At 43.7% G+C, this 23,764-nt stretch overlaps 1 protein-coding gene across 27 annotated transcripts in view; it reads left to right on the plus strand.

Moving 5' to 3' along the window:
• CAMK2B (calcium/calmodulin dependent protein kinase II beta) overlaps positions 1–17,942 on the plus strand; it is a 212,490-nt gene extending 194,548 nt beyond the window's left edge. For 8 of the 27 annotated variants that reach the window (XM_069766728.1, XM_069766734.1, XM_069766729.1 and 5 more), the window contains 7 exons: positions 4,421–4,469; positions 8,581–8,709; positions 10,254–10,373; positions 12,766–12,841; positions 14,629–14,723; positions 15,882–16,116; positions 17,322–17,942. In XM_069766728.1, the coding sequence (XP_069622829.1) occupies positions 4,421–4,469; positions 8,581–8,709; positions 10,254–10,373; positions 12,766–12,841; positions 14,629–14,723; positions 15,882–16,114 (702 nt within the window). In that variant the 3' untranslated portion in view covers positions 16,115–16,116; positions 17,322–17,942. Of the gene's footprint in view, positions 1–491; positions 537–4,420; positions 4,470–8,580; positions 8,710–10,253; positions 10,374–12,765; positions 12,842–14,628; positions 14,724–15,881; positions 16,117–17,321 lie in introns of all 27 variants that reach the window. The other 19 variants (XM_069766737.1, XM_069766743.1, XM_069766738.1 and 16 more) reach the window with 3 other exon arrangements.
• The last annotated feature ends 5,822 nt before the right edge of the window (positions 17,943–23,764 follow it).

Genomic DNA, 23,764 nt, shown 5'->3' on the forward strand with positions numbered 1-23,764 from the left:
GCAGAGAAGATGAAGAACAAGACATATCCATCTTGTCCATTATGTGAGTCAACAGAAATCGGACTGCACTCAGATGTCATCCGAAGGCAGTCTGATGTTTTCCATGCACCCATAGACTTAAGTGGGTGCGTGTGATCTGATTTGCTGAGTCGGTATGAGAAAATAATCGCAGATCTGCAGTGCCCCGTAGTATAACATTCATCCGCGTACTGTCTGCGTTCTTCCGATGTATATGCTCGTGTGAGCGAGCCCTTAATCTTATATTACACCGTAACTGCAGGACTAATAATGATAGGATCAAAACATGCTTCCCATCTCAATATACAAACATGGCGATTACCACTGTGATCTGCCGTTACTGCTCGGACTGACATCTAAATCCAGCCTTACCGCCCCCTCTCCTGCCATCCGAAATCTACCCTCGTACCTGTCCCTCCTCCCTATTCTAGTTCTCTCCTCCTTCCCATTTCTCATTCTTTCTTCCTCTATAGGAGCCTCAAACCACAGTAATTCATAACCTGGTGGACGGGATAAAGGTATTTGCCATATCTTTACCTCTCTGTTCATATGTCACGTTTCCTGCACCTCTTTAGGCACCGGTAGGGGGTTGCTATTTTACATAGTGCCATGTGCGTTTCTTCATATTCTATCATGACTGGTAGGTTTTTTATAGGTCTGTGATACATCTTGATTGTATCCTTGGAGGAGCCACGAGACCCTTTTTGCCTAGTCTTTTTTTTAGGGGCGCAAATTGAAATTTTTTAGCCCCAATGCAAAATCTATAACAGGGCCCTCGCCCTCCATTTGCCATTCATATCACTGATATCTTCCTATATGGCCCCGATCTCCTGTACTCCTATTAATCTAAATGTATCCGAGATGGCGTTACTGATTGTTCTGTGGTTTTAGAAATGTTTAGTAATCAGGACCCCTATCTTACGTTTTTGTGCTTATACATAGGCTTGATCTTTTTTTTTTTACCTTGAAATGACACCATTCACTTGTATTAAAGAAAAGCCTTGTAAAAAAAAATTTGTTTTCTGAGACCCCTAATTTTATGATTTCTCCGTTGATGGAGCTGTATGAGAGCTTCTTTTTTTTTGCGTTTAGAGCTTTAGTTTTTATTGGTACATACTGGTGTATTGGTAGTATTTTTGGAGGTATATAAGGCTACTTTCACACATCAGGTTTTTGGCCCCATGCACAATCTGGCGAATTTTGGAAAAAACAGATCTGGCAAAATTTGCCGCCGGATATTTTATTTTCCTCTTAGACTTGTATTAGCGCTGGATGGGCTCATGTCTCATCCGTTTTTCGCCGGATCCGTCGAAAATCCTTTTTTCCGGCGGCCGGAGAAAACGTACATAGGAACGTTTTTTCTGTCCGTCGAAAAACTAGAAAGCAACGGTTCAGGCAGAAAACGGGTGAAATGTGAGGTGAAAAGATGAATCCGGCAACCGATTCCGTTTTTTTCAATTGAGCATGCCCTGTAGCAGCATTTTTTTCACTCTCTTCTTTCTCTCTTCTCTCTTCTTTCTCTCTTCTCTCTCTCTTCTCTCTCTCCTTTCTCTCTTCTCTCTCTCCTTTCTCTCTTCTCTCTCTCCTTTCTCTCTTCTCTCTCTCCTTTCTCTCTTCTCTCTCTCCATTCTCTCTTTCTCTCGTTTCTCTCTTCTTTCTCTCTCTCTCTCCTTTCTCTCTTCTCTCTCTCTTCTCTCTCTTCTTTCTCTCTTCTCTCTCTCCTTTCTCTCTTCTCTCTCTCCTTTCTCTCTTCTCTCTCTCCTTTCTCTCTTCTCTCTCTCCTTTCTCTCTTCTCTCTCTCCTTTCTCTCTTCTCTCTCTCCATTCTCTCTTCTTTCTCTCCTTTCTCTCTTCTTTCTCTCTCTCTCTCCTTTCTCTCTTCTCTCTCTCTTCTCTCTCTTCTTTCTCTCTCTTCTCTCTCTCTTCTCTCTCTCTTCTTTCTCTCCTCTCTCTCTCCTTTCTCTCTCTTCTCTCTCTCTTCTTTCTTCTTTCTCTCTCTTCTTTCTCTCTCTCCTTTCTCTCTTCTTTCTCTCTTCTCTCTCTCTCTTTTCTCTCTCTCTCTTTCTTCTTTCTCTCTCTCCCAGCTAGTGCCCGGATATCAGCTAGTCGGATGCGGCAAAAAAACGGATCATTGCATCAGTTTTTTTACAATTTACAAGGGATCCGTTTTTTTTCTCAAAAGTAGCCGGATTCAGCCTGACGGCGAAAAACTGTGAAAGTAGCCTAAGATGTTTTTAGTGTTCTTTATTGAATTTTTGGGGGCTTGCAGAGGACTTAAAAATGTCAATTTTCGTATTTCAATTTATTTATTAGGCGTTTTAGCATTTTTAGTGGCTGTGGTGATAATACATATGTTTATTTATTATTAATTTCTTTATTTTGAGATAGGAAAAATGAGGTTGGTTCTAATTTGTAGCTTCTTGGAATACTTTTAAAAACATTTTTTTTTTAAATTTCAATGCTATTGTCAGTGATTGACAGCAGCACCTAATTGGTTAAATCACATGGATCTAAGCTTTGTCGCTCCGTTCTCTGACTCTTGGAGGCAGATGCCGGCTGTTTAACACTGCACCCTCATCTGACTTGTATGGAGGGGGCTGAGTAACACCCAGTGTATGATGTACAGGTTTGTCAGGGGGCAAAGAAGGAGTTCAAAATAAGAGCTATGGGCAACAAAAACAGCTTTGATTTTAGACCGTTCTGATAAATGAAAGGCAGTGTTTGTTGCCCAGAGCTGCCAATCAGAGCTCACCTTTTATTCCTTAAACAGCTTTAGTAAAATGAAAGCTGCGCTATGATTGGTTGCTATGGGTCATAGAGACGGTTGTTCTTTCCGACAGTTTTTAGAAATCTGACCTTATGATAAATCTATTATTATTACTCTTTTAGGATTTCCTTACCCCAAACATCCCTTCCATCAAATCCAAAAACCATTTTATTGCTTCATAATGACACAGATTAAATTCATTTTCCTACAATAAAGGTTGGCTTACTGATCCTTAGCAGTTCATACATGAGTTATGTCATGGTCTGATTGATATCGGGGTCAGCCCGGCTGCCATCTTACATGTAGATTGACAGATGATCTGCCATACTTGTCAGGATCTGTTTAAAGGAGTTTTCCCATGTTACAAAGTGGTGACATATCGCTCGGACATGTGATAACTTTATGACTTGTAGCGCAGGGCCGGACTGGCCATCTGGTAATTCTGGCAAATGCCAGATGGGCTGCTCCAGTCGTGGGCGGCATTTTCTGCTATGCTATTAACAGTATCAGCGTCCTCAGGGTGCAGTTGATACGGGGCATTAGGGGGAGGAACAGCATCGGCCTATGTGATTTCAAATGCCATGGCCGAATTTCACTCCTAGTCCGTTCCTGCTTGTGGGGGTCCAAATTCTGACTTCTAGGACTCTAATCAGTCCTGAGAATGAAGGGGAGGCAACACTGATGTAGTTTTTCCTGCACAGTGGTGATCAATTCCACATAACTGTGCGGGGTACTGCAGAATGACCTCATTAACTTAAAGGGGTATTCCCATCTCCAAGATCCTATCCCAAGTAGATGAAAGAATAATAATAATTTAAGCAAATACCTCCAATTAGAAATGGAGTATAGTTCTTCTGATTCACTATGCGCAGGACATTGCAATAGCTTAGATATCCATGGTTACGACCACTAACTGTCACTATATGAGTGGTCGTAACCATGATACCTAATGCACAATGGCCTACACATGAGGTTAGTGACATAGTGAGTCAGAAGAACTATACTACCTTTCTAATTTGAGTTAGTTGCTAATATTATTATTATTACACCTACTAAATATTTTGGATAGGATCTTGGAGATGGGGATACTCCTTTAATGGGACTGTACTGCAGCGTGGCCCTCCACTTGCGCGGCTGTGAAGTAGACGCAGCGCTACATGAGCGCCATCATCATTTTATAACATGGGTGTAGCCGCTCAGTAGAAGGCCATGAATCCCTTCATTGGTGGACCCTGAATAGCTGTCCATTTTGTACTGTGGTGAAGAAAGCACAGTTTTATTGTCCTTGTCTCCAGGTATATCTTTTTCGTAGCTTGACTTGGTTTGTTCTTTGAAGTTTCTCCTGGTGTCGAAGCCTAAGATAATATGGTATCAGTGTGAATATGGATATATATGGAGCATCCAATATGTCTACACCAAAGATTCCTTCCAGTAGAATAAAACAATGGATGTGCGGCTTTTGTAATGTCGGCTTTAAAGGAGAAGAGAGTATTTTGGGGATTGTTCTCCAGGGGTTAAGCTACGTTGTGATTCCGTGATCATATGATTGTCCTATAGATGTCCTCTGTGACCAGTGTGATTTTCGCTTTCTATACCTTTCCAAACATCCCACGGTTTTACTCTCTCTCTCCCGCAGGAATCCTCGGACAGTACACACACCAACCCAGAGGATGAGGAGATGAAAGGTATGGTAGATCCAGTCTGCATACGAGAATCTCGTCTCTCTTAACCACCTACAACTTCTCTAGTGGACTGACCATCTGGTTGATCAATGAGACTGTAAAAAATACCGATACACATCTCCACCATCTTTCTTATAGCCATATCATATGCCTCATTATATAATGACAATAATGACACAACACGGATTCGTACCTTACAAACATATGGACATGTACACGGTATAATTACCATGTAACGTCTGTGCGTTCATGTCATTGTAGTTTCCTGTTATGTGTTAAGTGTGCTGTCCCTGTTAAAAGTTTATCATATCTTCATTCATTCATTCACTTGCTCAAAGAACTGTTTACTCCATTGCTTTTTTTTTTTTTTTTTAGATTTTGACTACTGATGATCGAGCACGCACAGTAAAGTTTGGACTCTGAACCTGACAGCTAGTGTCTGTGCACAGACACCAAACACGGACTTCTCCTCGAAGTCCGTGTTACTGTTCGGGTTCGGCAGCCCACATAAAGCTTGCTGAAATGCTGCAGCGCAGTCAATCAACAAGCTTTTCTGGTGTGGGCGCTTCTGGCCCCATCACAGCCATGTCAAGAATTGGTATGCGTGTGATTGGCCGATGCAGTATGTTAAAAAAAATAAAGGAAAAAAAAAAGATGTGGATTCACCTCTATTTCTGATAACAAGCGAGGGTAAAGCAGACAGCTGCAGGCTGCCTGCTTTATCTTGGCTGGTTGTGAAAAATAGAGGGGCCCCCCACGTCCTTTTTTAGTTATTTAAATCATTATTTAATAATGACGTGGGGTGACGCCTATTTTTGATAACCAGCCAAGGTAAAGCAGACAGCTTGGGGCTGGTATTCTCAGTCTGGGAAGGTCCATGGATATTTGTCTTTTCCCAGCCTAAAAATAGCAGTCTACAGCCGCCCCAGAAAAGGCCCATCTATTAGATGCGCCAATTCTGGCTCTTTGCCTGGCTCTTCCCGCTTGCCCTAGTGCGTTGGCAAGTGGGGTAAAATTTGGGGTTGATGTTAGATGTGTAATGTCCGCTGACATCAAGCCCAGTGGTTAGTAATGGAGAGGTGTCTATAAGACTCCCCCATTACTCAGCCCGTAGTCAAAAGCAATAGAGGCACACACACAGAGAAGTCCTTCAACTGTAAAAAGCACTCCCTGACCCTCTTGTACCCATTTATTACTTTTAGAAAATAATATAATCCAAAGGAGTCCACCATAAATCCATCCCACGACAATCCCCTGCTATGCTACATCTGGATGCAGTGCTGTGCGGTGACATCTGTAATGTGACCGCTCAGCACAACAGCCAGAACACAATGAAAATAGTGTGTGAATCTGGCTTACGAGCGCTGATGTCAGTAAGCTTAGCGCAGTTCATAGTGATGATAAACAGCGGTAGCCTTTCTGATTTCACCACTGGAAGCATTCCTAACTCTTGGGTTTGATGTCAGCGGACATTACACAACTGACATCAACCCCAAAGCCATTACCCCACTTGCTAACGCACCAGAGCAAGCAGAAGTGCAGAGGCTAAGCGCCAGAATTTGCACATCTAATGGATCCACCATTTCTGGGACGGCTGAGATCTGGTGTTATTATTCTGGGAGGGGGCCAATATGCATGGCCCCTTCCCAGCCTATAACCCCTTAGTGACCAGAGGTATTTTTGGTTTTGCATTTTCATTTTTTTGCTCCCCTTCTTCCCAGAGCCATAGCTTTTTTATTTTTTGGTCAAAATGGCCAGACGAGGGCTTGTTTTTTTTGTGGGATGAGTTGTACTTTTGAACGATACCATTGTTTTTACCATGTTGTGTACTCAAAAACAGGAAAAAAAATTGCAGCGACATTGCAAACAAAGGTGAAATCCCACAGTCATTTTTTTTTTTTTTACCATGTTCACTAAATGCTAAAACTGACCTGCCATTATGATTCTCCAGGTCATTAAGTTTGTTAAAAAATAAATAAATAAAAATTGCCCAATTTTCCGATACCCGTATCGTCTCCATTTTTCATGATCTCAGGTTGGGTGAGGGCTTATTTTTTTGTTTGCCGTGCCGACGTGTTTAATGATACCATTTTGGTGTACATACGATCTTTTTATCGCTCGTTATTACATTTTATTGCAATATAGCGGTGACCAAAAAAAGTAATTCTGTTGGTTTGACTTTTTTTCTCGATACGCCATTTAGCGATCAGGATAATTTTTTTATATTGATAGATCGGGCGATTCTGAACGCAGAAACACCAAATATGTGTATGTTTCATTTTTTTATTGTTTTATTTTGAATGGGGCGAACTTTTAGATTTTTTATTTTTAAAAAACTTTTTTTTTACTTTTTGCATGCTTCAATAGTCTCTATGGTAGAATAGAAGCTGCAGCTGTCCGATCAGCACTGATACATACAGGCGATAATCAGATCGCCTATATGTAGCAGAATTTCTCACTTGCTATGAGCGCCGACCACCGGCTAATGACAACCATAGAGGTCTGCCGGAGATCTCTGATTGTCATGCCAACCCATCTGTGACCCACGATCATGTGACGGGGTCACCGATGGGCGGGATTTCTGGCGCGCTTCCCGGAAGCGCTAGTTAAATGCCGCTGTCAGAGTTTGACAGCCGCATTTAATAGGTTAACAGCTGCGGGTGGATCACGATTCCACCCATGGCTGTTGCGGGCATATGTCAGCTGTATAAATCAGGTGCGGGCTCCAGCGCTGAGGGGGAGACCGACATTAGCGTACATTTACGTCCGATGTCGGAAAGGGGTTAATATCAGCACATTTACGCTTGATGTCGGAAAGAGGTTAATATCAGCACCCAACTGTCTGCTTAGCCTTTGCTGGTTATTAAAAATAGGGGGGGGCCCAACATCACTTTTTTTCGGGACCCTTTTTTAATAACCTGTAAAGGCTATTATTAATAGGCTGGGAAGCTTCATGAATATTGCCCCATTACCAGAATAATAACACCAGCCCCCAGCTGTCTGCTTTCCCTCAGCTGGGTATTAAAAATAAGGGGGACCCATGCCATTTTTTCATTTAATTTTATATTTAATAGCTAAATACATGTACAGTAAGCTACACACGAACTGCACTAATTATATATCTCACTGACATCTATCTATACTGACATTTCACGCTGCGAAATTACTGTACTCAGCTGATGGAGGGAGGCTAAAAATCGGACGACACACATGGTCCGTATGCCGTGTGATTTATATTTTTTTTAGCATCCACTGACTTGCACTGGTGACTGTCAGCCGTTTTATGCGGCCATACACAACATGATGCTGTTTTTTTCCTCACCCCAATTCCAGGGGTGGAAAAATTTGCAGATGAACACTGCCTGATTTAATATCATTGTAGAGAATGCAATGCGATTTTTTTTTTCTCACATTGCACTTGCCGATTTTACATGCAAGTGTGAGCGACCCCTAAAGCTACCACTATGCACAGGCGCTGTCGGGTGAATACTCTCATTGACGTCGCCTGCTCTCGCTGCTGTCAGTGAGAGCAGGTGACACTGATGACAGTAGTAGTCATCAGCCAGCGCCTGCCCAGCGGTAACCTTTTTACCACCAGTCACAATCACTGGCTCACATGCTGTACTCAGCGTGGGAACTCGCAGCGGTCAGTGATACCCTATAGCTGTGACTGGTGGTAACTTCAGTAAGGTTGCCACCGGTCAAATCCGGTGTTTCTCACGTTGTCACACAACGTGGAAACCGCCATATGTTTGGGCCCCCCAATCACTTGAATGGGGTTCGGGATCAAGTTTGGGTAGTGTTCTTGTACCCAAACCGAACTTTTTTTTATAAAGTTCGTCCAAGTCCGGCAGACCTGAACATACATGGGTGCGCCCATCACTAATTTTGACCCATTCAGACATAATAGCTCATTATTTTGGTATTCCTTTTTTCCTACTCCCAGTTTTCTCATCTTTAGCTCTCACCCATCATTACATACTTTCTAAATCTCATAATTGGCCTGCCACCATTTTCCTCATCAATTGCCATTCTCATTTCCAAGCCATGCCTCTTTGGAAAATACTCCTTCTCTGTCCAACTTCAACTCCTCTTCTCTCCCGGTTCTCTCTAGTGCTGAAGTTCTCAGACATTTTAAGCTCAGTGAGACGGGGCTCGGGGGCTCTGGATGCTGAGGGACCCCAAGCTGCGGTCGCTCAGCAGCCCCTCTCCCCATCCTTCCCCCATTCACCTCTTGCACAGCGTAAGTAATAGGATGGGGAAACAGGAGAACCATAAAAACTATGCATGAAAAATGTTTTATTCAGTAGTGAAGATCTCTTCTTTAAAAATGTAGGCTTCAATGCTGCATTACAATTATTACGGTGTTTTCAACGATATAATGTAATTCCTAATTGATGCATAAAGCTATGGCATGATTGTACAATGTAATGGGAATATCTGAATATTAGGCTGTGGCGTTGTTAATCGGTAGGGAGTTAAGGGTAGACTCATCCGAGCGGCCCTCGTGTTTCTGTCACTGTGATGTGTGTGGGGATTGCCACTGCCAATACTAACTATGGGGGGAGTGGGGGATGGAGACTGGCATTGTCCTTTTTGTGATGAGATGTTGTTTGTGTTTCTTGTCACTCACATTGCTGCCGTCTCTGTTCTTTCTGTGTTGATATCTGTTTTCTTCTTTTTTTTCTTTTTTTATGTGGTTCTTTCCCTACTGGTCCGACCCCTCTAAATCTCTAAATCCTTTTATTTTTGCACTCTTCTTTCCAATATCTATATCTCTAACTGCTCTTCCTGTCTATTTTTCTATCTTGATTTAATCTCGATTTTCCTCTATATTCTGACCTTCTGCCCTGATTCATTTCTGCATCGTAAACTCTTTACTTATCTTTCCACTTCTGTCTCTATTTTTTGGCTTTGTTCCTCTGTATCTTGTTTCTGCACCTGTGCCAATTTCTCTTCATTCTTTACATATTCTCTCTGCCTACTGTCTCTGCTTTTCGCTTAATTTATCCTTTATCTATCCACTTTGGCCTTTGTCTTGTTTTTCTATCTTTATCTCTGATATCTTGTTGCTGCTTACCTCTCTTTTTCTTCTTATCCAACTTTTTTTTTTTGCTACTGCTGTGTCTCTACTTGTCTACTTCTGTCCTATATCAATTTATCGCTGCATCTGTTTCGATCTTTGACTCTGCTTCACTACCTCTACTTTTATTCCATATGTACTTTTGTATTTTGCTACCTCTCCGTTTGTCTTATCTTTTGATTCTTTGTCTCCACCAATGTTTCTCTACTTCTGTCTCATGTCCTCTTTGTCTCTTTGTCTATTTTACGACTTCTTCTTCCTTGTATACCTACTCCACCACTCTGTTTCTTCTATCTCTTACCTATATTTTTGCTGTTAATTCTTTGTTTTTCTGCAACTTTTTGTCAACTATTCTTCTCCATCTCTTCATCACTTGTACTTCTACATTTGTCTCATCTTCTTTCTTGCTACCTCTCCACCACATTTCCACTCTTTCTCTGTACTCCTCTGTCTCAACCTTACTAACTCTGTTACTGTCTCTTGTCTTTACCTCTCTGTTTTGCTGCCATTTCTTATGTCTTATCTCTATACTTGTATATCTCCTTTACCTCCTTGGGATCTGTCTCTTGTTCTTCTACCTTTGTCTCTGCCAATCTGTCACTCTTCCTGTCGATTTTTGCTTCTGTCTCTTGTCTTTCTGCCTCTGTCACTTGTCTCGGTTTCTATCCCTTTCCCTGGTACCTGTCTTTTTGTCCCCCTCCCAGCTGCTAGATTTACAGATATATTTAACACAGTCAGACGAGGCTCAGAAGCAGAGGGAGTGCAGTACTCCAACACGCAGCATCGGCTTTCCCAGCCCCACCTAAACTCTCCGTTTGTACAGCGTAAGTAGAACTCGCGCATACAAACGCATCTCACACGGGCTACCACCGCCTTCCAGCTATGGACCTCTTTCTTACCCATTGACTTCCATCATATCATTTCTTCACCTTTCTTCTACGCTATCTTCTGGGTCCTTTCAGATGCTTGTCTATATCATCTTACCAACATCAGCTCTCAAAGTGTTCCACCATGATGAACAATGTTTATTGATCTCCAGTTTTATTTGTTGAATTCATCCTCAATTTCTGTCTTTAACACACTTCTCATCGTAAGTTGTACTTTTCTGTGACACTCAGAATTCATCAGCTTAAACTCATTTTTATTATTTCTTAAATTCTTATTATGATTACACACAAAGCACAAGACTCTTTTATTAACTTCCACAATCCTCTGTCTTGTCCTAACCACCAAACTTTTTCCTCTTCTTCTACAATTTTTCTAACCAGAATGGTCTTTTTCTGCAGTTTTATTTTCTCTTATGATGATTTTTAATTTTCCTCTGTGCTTTTCCATTTCTTGCAAGCCCTGTCTGACCCACTTACGACAAGTTCTGTGCTCCTACTCATCACATATCTTCTCAGCATGACGCTCTTTTTCTCTTTGTTCTCCTTCTAAAGCATTTCCTTTTTCTATAGATATCTGATTTTTTCTCATACCACTTGTACTTATTTATACCAGTTGTCTCCAGTTGTCTATTTTCTACTCATTATCTCCTTTTTCTTTTTATCTCTCTTTTATTCCTCTGCTCTATGAATTACTTTAAGTAGAATTGTCTTCTATATTTTTTATGTTCTCTCAAATAATTTGCTTATTTTCCTGAAATAAATTAAATCTTCTTCCTCGTATTCTCTATTATTTTGTTTAGGATATTGAAAAACTTTCTTATTAATTTCTAATTTCTATCCATTAAATAGGTTGTCTCATCAAATTGGGCACATATTAGGGCATGTAAGGCTTCCTAGGCAGGACCAAAACAGCAGCTCACAACCTGATGTTCCAGATTTATGGCCAAGTATAGATGAGTGAATTTGCAGGACCCTAGTCCAGCGGCCATGGATTCCATAGCCACTGTACGGGAGCCCTACGAATCATCTCCTACCTGCTGACATCTCCTTCTTTTCTTTTGCTTAGCTGGCCTGGTGGAATATCATTATTGTGGCATGATGCACACACAACATCATGCCCGGCCAGTGAATCAAAAGAGGAACTCGGGATACTAACAGATGAGAGGTGGTTTCTAGCGCAATAACCCAGTGTCCATGGACTTCCGGCCTGGCCGTTGCACTACGATCCCGCAAATTTTTCCACTGATCTCTACAGGCCATTGATGTGTTTTCTATCCTAATTTTACAACCCCTTCTGAATTACTATGTTTCTCTCCCAGTAAAATAATAACAATTATACTGACTTCCAATCCCAGCGCTGTTCCCGAAGTGTCGGCCCCGCGTTTCCCGGGGCTCACCTGACATTATGTTATGCGATCCCTGTGGCCAATCAGTGCTGGCTTCACTCTCCCCTCCTCCAGACAAACCAAGACATCTGGAGGAAGTGAGAGCTGCTGCTGCTCTCTCACCTCCTCCAAATGTAAATTACGAGAGGTGAGTGAAGCCATCGCTGAGCCCCGGGAAAGCCAGAGCCGACACGGTTGGAACAGCGCCGGCATCGGATGTCGGTATAAGTGCTATTATTTTACTGTCGGGAAACATAGGGATTGAGAAGGGGTTGTCCAAGTAGTGGACAACCCCTTTATGGGAGGACCCCATGACTTTAGGCCCAAACTTTAGTGTGTAAGGGGTTAACATTTAGCATTAGGATTTAGAGTGGGAATTGTGGGGAGGAGAATATGGATCAAGAAGGGTGTAAAGTTTACCTGATTGGTGTGTTTCAATAGATGGGAACAAAAGAAAGGTTCATCAGGGGGTATCCATCTTCTGTGAGTGACCGTTGACTGTGGAACATCCCACCTGCCCCTCTTATTAAATCTTTGATTGCCATTGTTGTCATGTGGGGAATTGTGCTAGTAAACTAATGTTTGCTGGTCTAATGGAACGGGGGTCACATTAATACTGTCACCGTTCATAGACTGCAGTGTATGGTAACACAGTGTCTTCACTTTTCAATATGTCAGGTTCTTCTATACCACAGGTTCCATTGGGTCAAATAACATGAACCACTTTTTACACTACTTTAGTCTTCATATCTGTGTTCGTGCTGCTGAAAACTTTTTTTTCCTCCATTGTACTTGATTTATCTCCTTAATAACCCACCATCGTTCCCTATATCCACTCTCATCTTCTTGCCATCTTCTAATCCTTCCGCTGACCATGTTTGTGGCTTTCTCGCTTACCCTCTGTCAATTTATCTCTCTATTTAATGGCTATTTTGTTATTCTAGCTCGAAAACAGGAAATCATTAAGATAACAGAACAACTGATCGAGGCAGTGAATAATGGAGACTTCGAGGCATATGCGTGAGTTATTCATGACCATACTGTATAGTAATGGGGTGGGGGTGGGGGATGAGGACATATTCACTATACATATTTTAATTCTTAAAGGGAGTCTGTCACCACCAACACTTAAACTAAACCACTTCTACAGTCATAAAGGGGAGTTAGTCCCTAAAAAAATCATACCTGTAGTATGAATGTCACTAGTTTTAGATAAAAGGTCTCATTCAACTACTATCCTGCGCACTTTCCCTTTGCTCGATTGATAGCACTCTTTTGCCCAGAGAGACAGCTGCCTGAGCCAAAGTCCTGGCCTGTGTGTGCACACTGACAATGCAGGAGCGCAGCAAGCGCACGCAAACAGTGTCCGTGCAGGAGCTTTCCTTTCCCTCTATCTTGTTTGCGTCGGCTGCCCAATACTTTGCAATCCTCTGGGCAGCGAGCGGCCGCTGCATGCAGGAGAGACGGAATCGAGCAATGTGACACCGCCGCGCTCTTACAAAGTCACTGTGGGCATGCAGGGCTGGGACTAAGTCCTATGTATGACTGTTTAAATAGTTTAATTTGAGATTTGGGAGTGACATGTGCGCTTTAAAGAGAATCTGTCAGCAGGTATTTGCTAAGTAATTTGAGGGAAGCATGAGGTAAAGGCTGAGACACAGATTTCCTTGCAGCGCTGGAGTCCTGGGTTCAAACCCCACCAAGGACCAAATCTGCAAGGAGTTTGTATGTTCTCCCCATGATTGTGTGGGTTTTCTCCGTGTTCTCTGATTTTCTTCCACATTCCAAAGACATCTAGATTGTGAGCCCCAATGGGGACAGTGCCGATAATGTCTGTAAAGCGCTGTTTAATTAATGGCGCTATATAAGTGAGCAAAATATATACCGTAACAAAAAATAATGCTCACCATTTTAATCCCACGCCAATCTTCTGCAGATGCTTCTGCGATCATTTCCTGTGTTTGCTTACCAGCCGCCAGTTATGATATAAATACTGCCACCAACACCCGCCACATGATCCCTGAAGATATTGATTGACTGCAGTGGTCATATCATTGCTGCCAGCTTGTAAAAACAAGGACTGGAAGACATTGGCACTGCACAGCGTAAAAATAATTTTGTAATTGCTCTTTATTAAAAATATTCAATTGCTTGACTTTTGTAGCCTGCATGTATTCCTATACACTGCATGCTGCTCAGTCCTGGTTCCTGTGGAATCCATCAGATTAGCTCTCTGATTGCAGTCTCTACCTCTCTCTTTGTTCTCCTGAATGCCCATAGAGCAGTTATCCCTTTTGGTCCACCTTTTTGTATTTGTTTGTAAAGCTTGGATTTGTGCTCAGAAGAGCAAAGAATAAGATTATAGACCGGACCGATCTATCAGAGAGTTAATGTGATGTATCACGCTGGGCTGCACTGGGCAGCTTGCAATGGATGAGAATACATGCAGGCTACAAAAGACAAATGGTTGATGTTTGAAAAATTGTAATAAAAACACATCAGAACACTATTTCTTTATTCAAAAATATATACTTTTAATTAAAAACAACAAAAAAAAAAAACTTGCATACACATATTAGGAACAATGTTCAGGCCATTACCAGAATCTAGACACCTTTATGGTATCAGCATTCAGTCAATACAAATGGAGACTGTTGTGGACATGCAATGAAGTAGGAAATTACGTATGCTGACCACACTGTGACTTTTGCTGAGTGCAATCTTTAGTGAATGACTATATTTAGTTAATACAATATATTACTGTATTCTCAGAATAATGAGACCTCTCACTTAACTTTCATTTTCAGGAAGATTTGTGACCCAGGATTGACCACTTTTGAGCCAGAAGCTTTGGGTAACCTTGTGGAAGGAATAGATTTTCATCGATTTTACTTTGAAAACTGTAAATATGACAATTATTTGATATTCTCTTTCTGGGAACATGTTTGTGTTTGTCTTTTGTGTGACCACTTTTGGCAATCCTTTTTTGTTCAAAGGGTTCCCCGTAGATAAGGAGGTCACAAAGATCCACCTGGCCACAAAAGCTTTAGTAATATTCTGTGGAATCCATGGGCATGTCTTGCCTCTTAGAGAGCAAAATATAGTGGAGAGCTTCTGTCTACCCTGCTAATATATGATAATCTTGGAAGGGTGGATCCCTCTTGATAAACTCTGAATTTCCTAAGGGTGCGTTTAAACTAAATGCAGGCAGGTCCACTATGCGGAGGAGCACGCGGAGCGACAGATGGGGCCAGTGACCTTCGCAGTTTGCGGATGTGATTCAACGCCGCATGTGAACGTAGCCTAAAAAAAGCTGATGTTTATTCACTAGATAAACCATTAATATTAATGATAGCATCAATTTGGGAACTAGGATCTGGTGAAATCAATGAGCTGTCTCTTAGGCTTGGGTCACACAACCGTATTTTCTCTCATCCAAGAAATCACACGATGATCATAGTTTGATCAGAGTGTGATCTGATTTTCTCAGATGTGGAGAAGATGGAAAAAACAATTCTCCGTCTTCTCCATTGTGTAAAGTCTGTGAAAATCGGACTGCACTCAGATGCCTTGCACATGAGGTAAGCGACCTAGGTAATCAGAAAAACTACACTACATTTCTAATTGGATGTATTTGCTAATATTATTATTATTACACCTACAGAATATTGGGATAGGATCTTGGAGATGGGAATACTCTTTAAGTGAGAATCTAGAATAGATAAAGGGTCAGGAATGAGGGATCCCCTATGCCACCTAACAGATCCCTGCTAGAAAGATAAACTATACCGTCTTGTGATTTCTTTTTGGCGTTCTTTATTTTGGAGAGTTTTTGTATGCTAAAATATTAAAGTGCAGGAATATGTTGGACAGTAGGGATTCACGTCCCAATACAAAGCCATAATCCAGCAGTGTGCCCGCGGCCTAAACCACACTCCACAACTCTAGCGTCAACAGGCACGCCACAATTCTATCATATCAAATAATTTCCTAACGCTACGCCGGGAACACGGATTTTATTAGAAAGCTTTGAATTAATTTACGTCTTTCCTTTGTCTAGTGCTGTCCAAGAACAACAAGCCAATCCACACAACCATCTTGAATCCTCACGTTCACGTGGTAGGAGAGGACGCCGCCTGTATCGCCTACATACGCCTGACACAGTACATCGATACACAGGGTCGACCTCGTACCAGCCAATCCGAAGAGACCCGTGTTTGGCATCGTCGTGATGGCAAGTGGCAGAATGTCCACTTCCACTGCTCAGGGGCCCCCGTGGCACCCCTCCAGTGACAGTAAGGGGTTTTTGTTCACTCTTATAATAATATTATAGATTTTGTAACACAAATGCACTGGCACGTTGGAGATCTCGCCAGTCTACAGAATATCGCTTGGTAATCTTATAAGAAATAGCTCAGTGCTCGGCAAGATTCCTGCCCATAAAGAACAGTCATTTTATGTCTGTAGAAAAAACTTTTGCGCTTCCCTCACTAGTATATGGAGGGATAATTCACGCCCTGTGTTTGCCGAATGATGTATGGGATATAAAGACAATTTATAAAGCTGCTTTTTATTGTAGCGCTGGATCGTTTTATAGTCATTTATTGCTTCCGTAGAGGGGGGATTTCTGTAATTTTATTGAAACACAAGCAATTTGGAAAATAAAAAATTAGACTGCTGATTATATGCCTTAATAGCAGTTCTTATTATCTACAGTGTCTTGAAAAAGTATTCATACCCTGTGAACGTCTCCACATTTTTTTCACGTTACACCCACAAATTTTCATGTTTTTTAAATTATATTCTAACACAAATTAGTGAGTATTGGTGTAGTGTAAGGGAGCTTTCACACTGTGTTCAGGCATCCGTTCGGTAGCCTCGTCGGGATTTACGTCCAAACCCCTCCGTAAACTGGGATTCGAACATATGAGCCACTGGAGCCATAGACTATGGTGCCGACAGAGCGAACGTGATCTCTGCCATGCATCATTTTTGGGCATCTACTACGTCTGAGTGTCCGCCTCCAGTAGGCGTATACGTCCAAAAAATTATGCGTGGCATTGCGCGCGTTTGCTCTTTCGGCACCATTATAGTCTATGGTGCATATATTTCCGAATCCCGTTTTGCGGGCGGTCCGGACATAAGCCCCAACGGGGCCACCGAATGGGTGCCGAAACGCAATGTGAAAGCTCCCCTAATGGAAATGATATATGGTTTTCTAGTTCTTTTAAAAAAAATATAAATCTGAAAATGTGTGCATTTGAATTCAGCCTTCTGAGTCAATACTTTGTAGGACCACATTTCGCTACAATTACTGATGCAAGACTTTTGGGGTCTGTCTCCACTAAAGGCCAAAATTTTTGCCCATTTTTATTTGCTTTAGCATGCTTTCCGGCTGGTCCCACTGCCCTGGGCCCCAATCCAGGCATTTTTGGATTTTTGTGTTTAGTAATGCAATAATTTGCCATATTTCGTTACTGATGTCTTTGTTTTTGTGCAGCCTCCAGTAATGCTCTCCTGGCTTCACCAGAAAAGAGGAAGTTCCAGAGACTTTTGGCTCCGCCGCTCAGAGAGTTCCAGCGGCGAGGAAAAGCACGTGACCGCATGCTTGTGCCGTTCCCTCTCATCCCTCCTCCCCCTCAACCCCTCCAAATTCAGACTTCTTCTATTCTTGTGGCCCTCAATCCCCCCATGTGCACACGTCCCCCAGACATCCACTGCCTGGACTCATGAAATGTTTGCAAGAGGACAAGACAAGGTCGTAGGACTAAGCCTCCTGTGTGTTTCCTTTTTGACCTTTAAGCATTACCCCTTCTATGCTGGGGAAGAGGGGCAGCTGTAAGACCCCCCCTACTATTGTACGGGGGAGTAAGTGCATTCATTGACTTGTCGCAGAGAAATATTTGACCTTCAGCCCTCTTCCCTTTCGTCTTTTTTGGCTTTATTTGGGGGGTAGGGGGTGCTGTGGAGGGGTGAAGGGATTGTCTGAAATCTTGAGGGGCTGGGGGGAGAGAACTGTGACCTTCCCGTGGAGCTGTTCCTTCCCGTGTGTTTGCGCGTCCAACGTGAAATGAGTCGTCCAAACAGAACAAAGAGAAAACAAAGAAAAAAAAAGTGTTCTAAAAAAAAAACTTTAAAAAAAAAGTTATAAACAAAAAAATATATATTTTTTTTAATTAATTTTCTGCAAACCGGTTCTCCCGGGGGCCCCCACTGCCACCCCTTTATGTTGTTTTATTTTGCTTTAGGAATGCAAAAATAATAAAAATAATATATATATATATATTACAACTATATATATATATATATATATATATATATATATATATACATATATATATATATATATATATACACACATAATTCACAACAATCCCAAGCCCTGTAAATAATGGTTTTATCCATTGTCTGCAGTGGGAGAGCCAGTCCCAAAGCATGGCCGGCGCATTTTATGGAGTGTGCTTATTGTCCGTCAGTTCTCAGTGAGTGCCAATCTCCTCTGACATGTGGGGTCAGCACATTGGATCCATGATGTCACCTTATAATACTGAGACGCATATACATATATATAGCAGGGACTCCAAAGTACACCTTATCTATATATATTTCCGTTAACGTAGCCTGGGTTTCATTCTTTGGCCCGCGAGGAGATACTTTCGTGAATTCTAGTTACTAGGGTTTTTTTTGTAGGGTATGGCATTTTTGCAGAAGGTTTAGGTTTTATAGGATTTCCTGTGTTTGCAGGGTGGGAAAGCGCAACCCAAGGGTAATTTGGGTTAGTACTGAATCTTCCAAAATGCACAGTGTTGCCCTTGAAGTGGACCAGTCACCTATTGCATGAAGAAAGCCATTGGAGGTATGTCAACCCCCTCATGTCTCCGTAGTGTCACTACAAAAAGGGCATAGATACGTGGAGTCTCAAACCACATAGGTGAGCGTTGGGAGTCCACTTTAAATGTGCTGGAAAGAAGCAGCAACCAAATCTTCAGGGATTGATGGAAGCAGAAATGCAATTATCTCAAATGTGCCTGATCTAGATTGGTGGGACAGAGTCTTCTGCGGAACCCCAACAGACTAAGAGTGGGGTGCGTGTAGCACTCCTACCCCTATTGCCAATTAACTCAAGTTTACAGGGTTCAGAGCAGTGACCCCAAGGGAGAGGAGAGGCGAATCTCCGGCCTGACTTGTTTTCATTTGTTGCTGTTTAATTTTTCTGCATGCCCTTTAAACAGAAATCCTATAAATACATATATATATATACATAAATCTATATATATAAGAGAAACAAGAGGACAGCTTGTTCGTTTTATGAATGCCAGTGGGGTTCTTTTGCTGCTGTCTTCCTTTACATTTCTGTTTTCTCGTCTCTTTCTCACTCTTTTTTTCTGAGCCTTGTAAGTGTCAAAATAAGGGGATCAAGACTAACGGATTAAAAAAAACAAAAAAACCTTCCTCTTGATTTGTTTCAGAATATTGCAAATTAAAAAGAAAACTGTATCACGTGTGACTTTTCTTTTTCTTGCTTTGCCCATGCAATAATCTATACCGCTACTTCCAGGGTTGGACTGGCCCACTGGTGAAAAGGAGAATCCTCGGGTGGGCCACCACCTTCCTACATGAGCAGTACTTGGCTCTATATACTTTAACCACTATGTACAGACGCATGTAACAATCAGTGGGGATGTCACGGTGGCTGACCCGGTCCGTGGCCCTCAGGAGGTTCGTTGATGTAGTGGGGGAAATGTCTTCAAAGGGATAATGTTCGTGACGCCACCTGTGGTATTCGGTCAGGGTGAACGACGCTGCTTAGGGGTCCGCTGGGGTGATGTTATGGCAGCTAGATGGTATACCTTCCCACAGGTGAAGTGTATCCCCAGGGCTTCCCAGAGTGTAAAGAGTGGATGGTGGATGATGTAAGACGCAGTGAATAACGAGGACACAAGGTTGCAGTCTCTTTACCTTTACTGAAGGCTTCAGCATCCACAGTCCAGGGTAGGGACCACAGGGTAGGCAGAGTCCGGCCGGTCTGAAGGCAAATCCAGAGTCCCCTTATCCAGATGGAATTCAATAGCCTTCCTCTAGCACCTGGGCGTAGTAGTCACCCCCTGCTGAGCAACTCGGTAAGGTCCTCACAACTATTGTAGATGTTAAGTCTCTTCTCTCTGTCCCCCTGACGGATAGGACAAACCCGTATGACTGGTGGCCTGAGGCTTTTCATAGGGACCCTAGAGACGCCCCGGTCCCCACAAGTTGCCACCCTGCCTCCTGGGTATATGGTTGGGCAGCCAACGTGGAATCAACTGTCCTGCCAGTCTCTGAAGTAACGGCATAGAGAGCCTTACTCCCTCGGTGTTCTGGCTACCGGTACTGCGCTTCAGAAGGAGGCAGTCTGCTTCTAGCTGATCTCCCTCTGGTGTTCCTCTCCTGTTGCTATGACTTCGTTGCTCACTCACTGCAACACAATTCCTTTCAATGTCTCTTTCTTGGGATGCTGCCGCATGGGATGCAGGCGCAGCTCCGTGTACCCTCGTCTTCCGCAGGCTGCAGTCTGGAGCTGGCTGGAAGCCACTCCAACCAGCCTCTGCCAAACTCGGTCGGGACTCACTGACTATCTCCTACTCTCTCCAGTCAGCTTCTATCTAACTTCCTAACCAACCACCAGTTTTACCTAAGTGTGAGGAGTGCCCTAATAGATAGAAGCTTAGCTCCCCCTGGCGGACTGGAGTGTGAAGTGTGTTTTGTGGTTGTGATACCTGGACAGAAGATCTCCTTCATTGCCCTCAGACGTAACATCACTCCCCCTGATGGAAGAATAACATTACTGCAACGACCAGGACTCTGGGGCGCTGCATCACATTGGTGGATCGCCCCCACGTAAGGGCAATGGGGTACTCGGTACCGGGTCCTTCTGTTCCCTCAGCTGGGATGTCATGGTGGCCTGACCCGGACCGTGGCCCTATGAGGGGCACCCAATAAAAAGGGGTAGAGTTCGTTGATAACGGTAGTGTTCGTGACGCCACGTGTGGTATTCGGTCAGAGTGACCGACGCTGCTTGGGGGTCTGCTAGGGTAATGGAATGGCAGCTAGATGGTATACCTTCCCACAGGTGAAGTACATCCCCAGGGCTTCCCAGATGTGTAGATGTTGATGGTGGATGGTGCAAGGCGCGGGGAATAACGAGGACACAATGGGTGCAGTCTCTTTACCTTTACTGAAGGCTTCAGCATCCACTGTCCAGGGTGCCGGATGACAGGGCAGGCAGAGTCCGGCCGGTCTGATGGCAATTCCAGAGTCCCCTTATCCATGTGGAAATCAGTAGTCTTCCCCTTGCGCACAGTAACGTAGTAGGTCCCTACATGCATTAGCTCCCATAGGGTCCTCACTCTTGTTACTCTTCTCTCGGTCCCCCATGGATAGGACCAACTCGTATGACGGTGGTGACCTGAGGCTATTTTATAGGGACCCTAGCATCGCCCCTCCTCCGCGTTGCCAACTTGTCTGCTTAGGTTCTTAGGTCGGGCAGCCAACTTGGAATCGACTGTCCTGCCGGTCTCTGAAGTAAAGTGTAGAGTCTATTACTCCCTCGGTGTTCCGGCTACCGGATCTGCGCTCAGTGGGAGGCAGCCTGCTTCTAGCTGGTCTCTCACTGGTGTTTTACTCCTGTTGCTACGACTTCTGTGCTCACTCACTACGGCACACTTCCTTTCTTGTCCTTTCTTAGGAGTCTCCCGCATGGGTTGCAGGCGCAGCTCCGTGTCCTTCTTTCCCTTCCTGGGCCGAGCCCAGTCTGCTCCTCTCCTCTCCTACTGACTCTCTCCTTCTCCCTCCAGTCAGCTTCTCCTTCTCCCTCCGTCTGCCTAACTTCCTAACCAAACCCCCAGTTTTTCCCAAGTGTGAGGAGTGGCCTAATAGATAGAACCTTTTGCTCCCCCTGGTGGCTGGCGTGTGAAGTGTGTGTGTGGCTGTGATACCTGGCAGGGTGAACTCCTTTGGTGCCATCAGACGTAACATCGCTCCCCCAGGTGGAAGAACGACATTACTGCAACGACCAGGACTCTGGGGCGCTGCACTTGCATGTCGCTGAAATGTGGGGTCCTGGAATTGGTTACTGGTGGAACCTTGGCACCCCAGTCCAATACTGGATACTTCAGATACATGTGGCACATTTCAAGCCGGCAGCTCAGGTTTCACCATTCCTGACGTTTTTTGGTAACATTGTGGCAGAGTGGACCGTTATGGAGGTCCCTTCTAATCATGGGGTATAGAGAAGATGCTTAGATAGCATGAAAGTTTTTAAAGGGTTTGCCCCGAAATATGATTGTGGGGGTCCAACATCCGATCCCACAGCCGAACAGCTGTTTTAAGCTTTGACAGTGGCCAAATATAAATTGTGAGCAGAGCTCCGCACCTTGTGTTGTGCCCATTGCCTAGAACTGCAAATCAGCACCTATTTCTATGCCAGGACAACCCAAATATGAGGACCCAAAGGTCCTCATAGTGTGCATGAACTCAGGTGTCCAGTTGTGGCCAAAAGTTTGCAGACTGACACAAATTTTGGTTTCCACAAAGTTTGCTGCATCAGTTTTTTTTTTTAGGCAATTTACACTAAAGGTACCGTCACACTAAGCGACGCTGCAGCGATACCGACAACGATGTCGATCGCTGCAGCGTCGCTGTTTGGTCGCTGGAGAGCTGTCACACAGACAGCTCTCCAGCGACCAACGATGCCGAAGTCCCCGTGTAACCAGGGTAAACATCGGGTTACTAAGTGCAGGGCCGCGCTTAGGAACCCGATGTTTACCCTGGTTACCGTTGTAAATGTAAAAAAACAAACACTACATACTTACATTCCCGGTGTCTGGTCATGTCCCTCGCCTTCAGCTTCCAGCACTGACTGAGCACCGGCCGTAAAGTACAGCGGTGACGTCACCGCTGTGCTGTGCTTTACGGCTGGCCGGCGCTCACCAGTCAGTGCGGGAAGCTGAAGGCGAGGGACCTGACCAGACACCGGAATGTGAGTATGTAGTGTTTGTTTTTTTACATTTACAACGGTAACCAGGGTAAACATCGGGTTACTAAGCGCGGCCCTGCGCTTAGTAACCCGATGTTTACCCTGGTTACCAGTGACGACATCGCTGAATCGGCGTCACACACGCCGATTCAGCGATGTCAGCGGGAGATCCAGTGACAAAATAAAGTCCTGGACTTTCCCCAGCGACCAACGATCTCCCAGCAGGGGCCTGATCGTTGGTCGCTGTCACACATAACGATTTAGTTAACGATATCGTTGCTACGTCACAAAAAAGCAACGATATCGTTAACGATATCGTTCAGTGTGACGGTACCATAACTCTAGATTGTTCTAAAGAATGAACAGATAAATTGCAAAAAAAATGTTATTCCTGGCCATGAAAATTCAAGCACCAAAACAGAGAAAGTGTTAGAGGGATCCTGATAGCTGACACATGCTGACCGATCCACCATTTCAACCAAGGATGTTTAATTCTGAAATGCCATGCCCTCTCCCAGCCCGCTCCCCTGGAGTGATAGATCTCTCTCTATTCTACAGACCTGTTCTGGCAGCAAGTGGAGAGGGACCTGGCCAAAACCATGCATTAGTGACTCAGTGGTTAGCACTCTAGCATTGCAGCCGTGGAGTCCTGGGTTCAAATTCAACCAAGGGCGACATCGGGAAGAGTTTGTATGTTCTCCCGTGTTTGCGTGGGTTTCCTCCGGGTTCTCCAGTTTCCTCCCACACTCCAAAGACATACTGCTAGGGAATTTAGGTTGTGAGCCTAAATGGGGACAGTGATGATAATGTCTGTAAAGCACTGCAGTGCCTGGAACAAAACTCTGTTATGCATGTCGCCTCCCATCAGCGTCACAGGCTCCTGTGATGTCTCAGGGTTGTGAAGCGCCCTCCAGTGCCTATGGAGTTACTCG

Source organism: Ranitomeya imitator, chromosome 4 (genome assembly GCF_032444005.1).
Source record: "Ranitomeya imitator isolate aRanImi1 chromosome 4, aRanImi1.pri, whole genome shotgun sequence".
Lineage (NCBI taxonomy): Eukaryota > Metazoa > Chordata > Amphibia > Anura > Dendrobatidae > Ranitomeya > Ranitomeya imitator.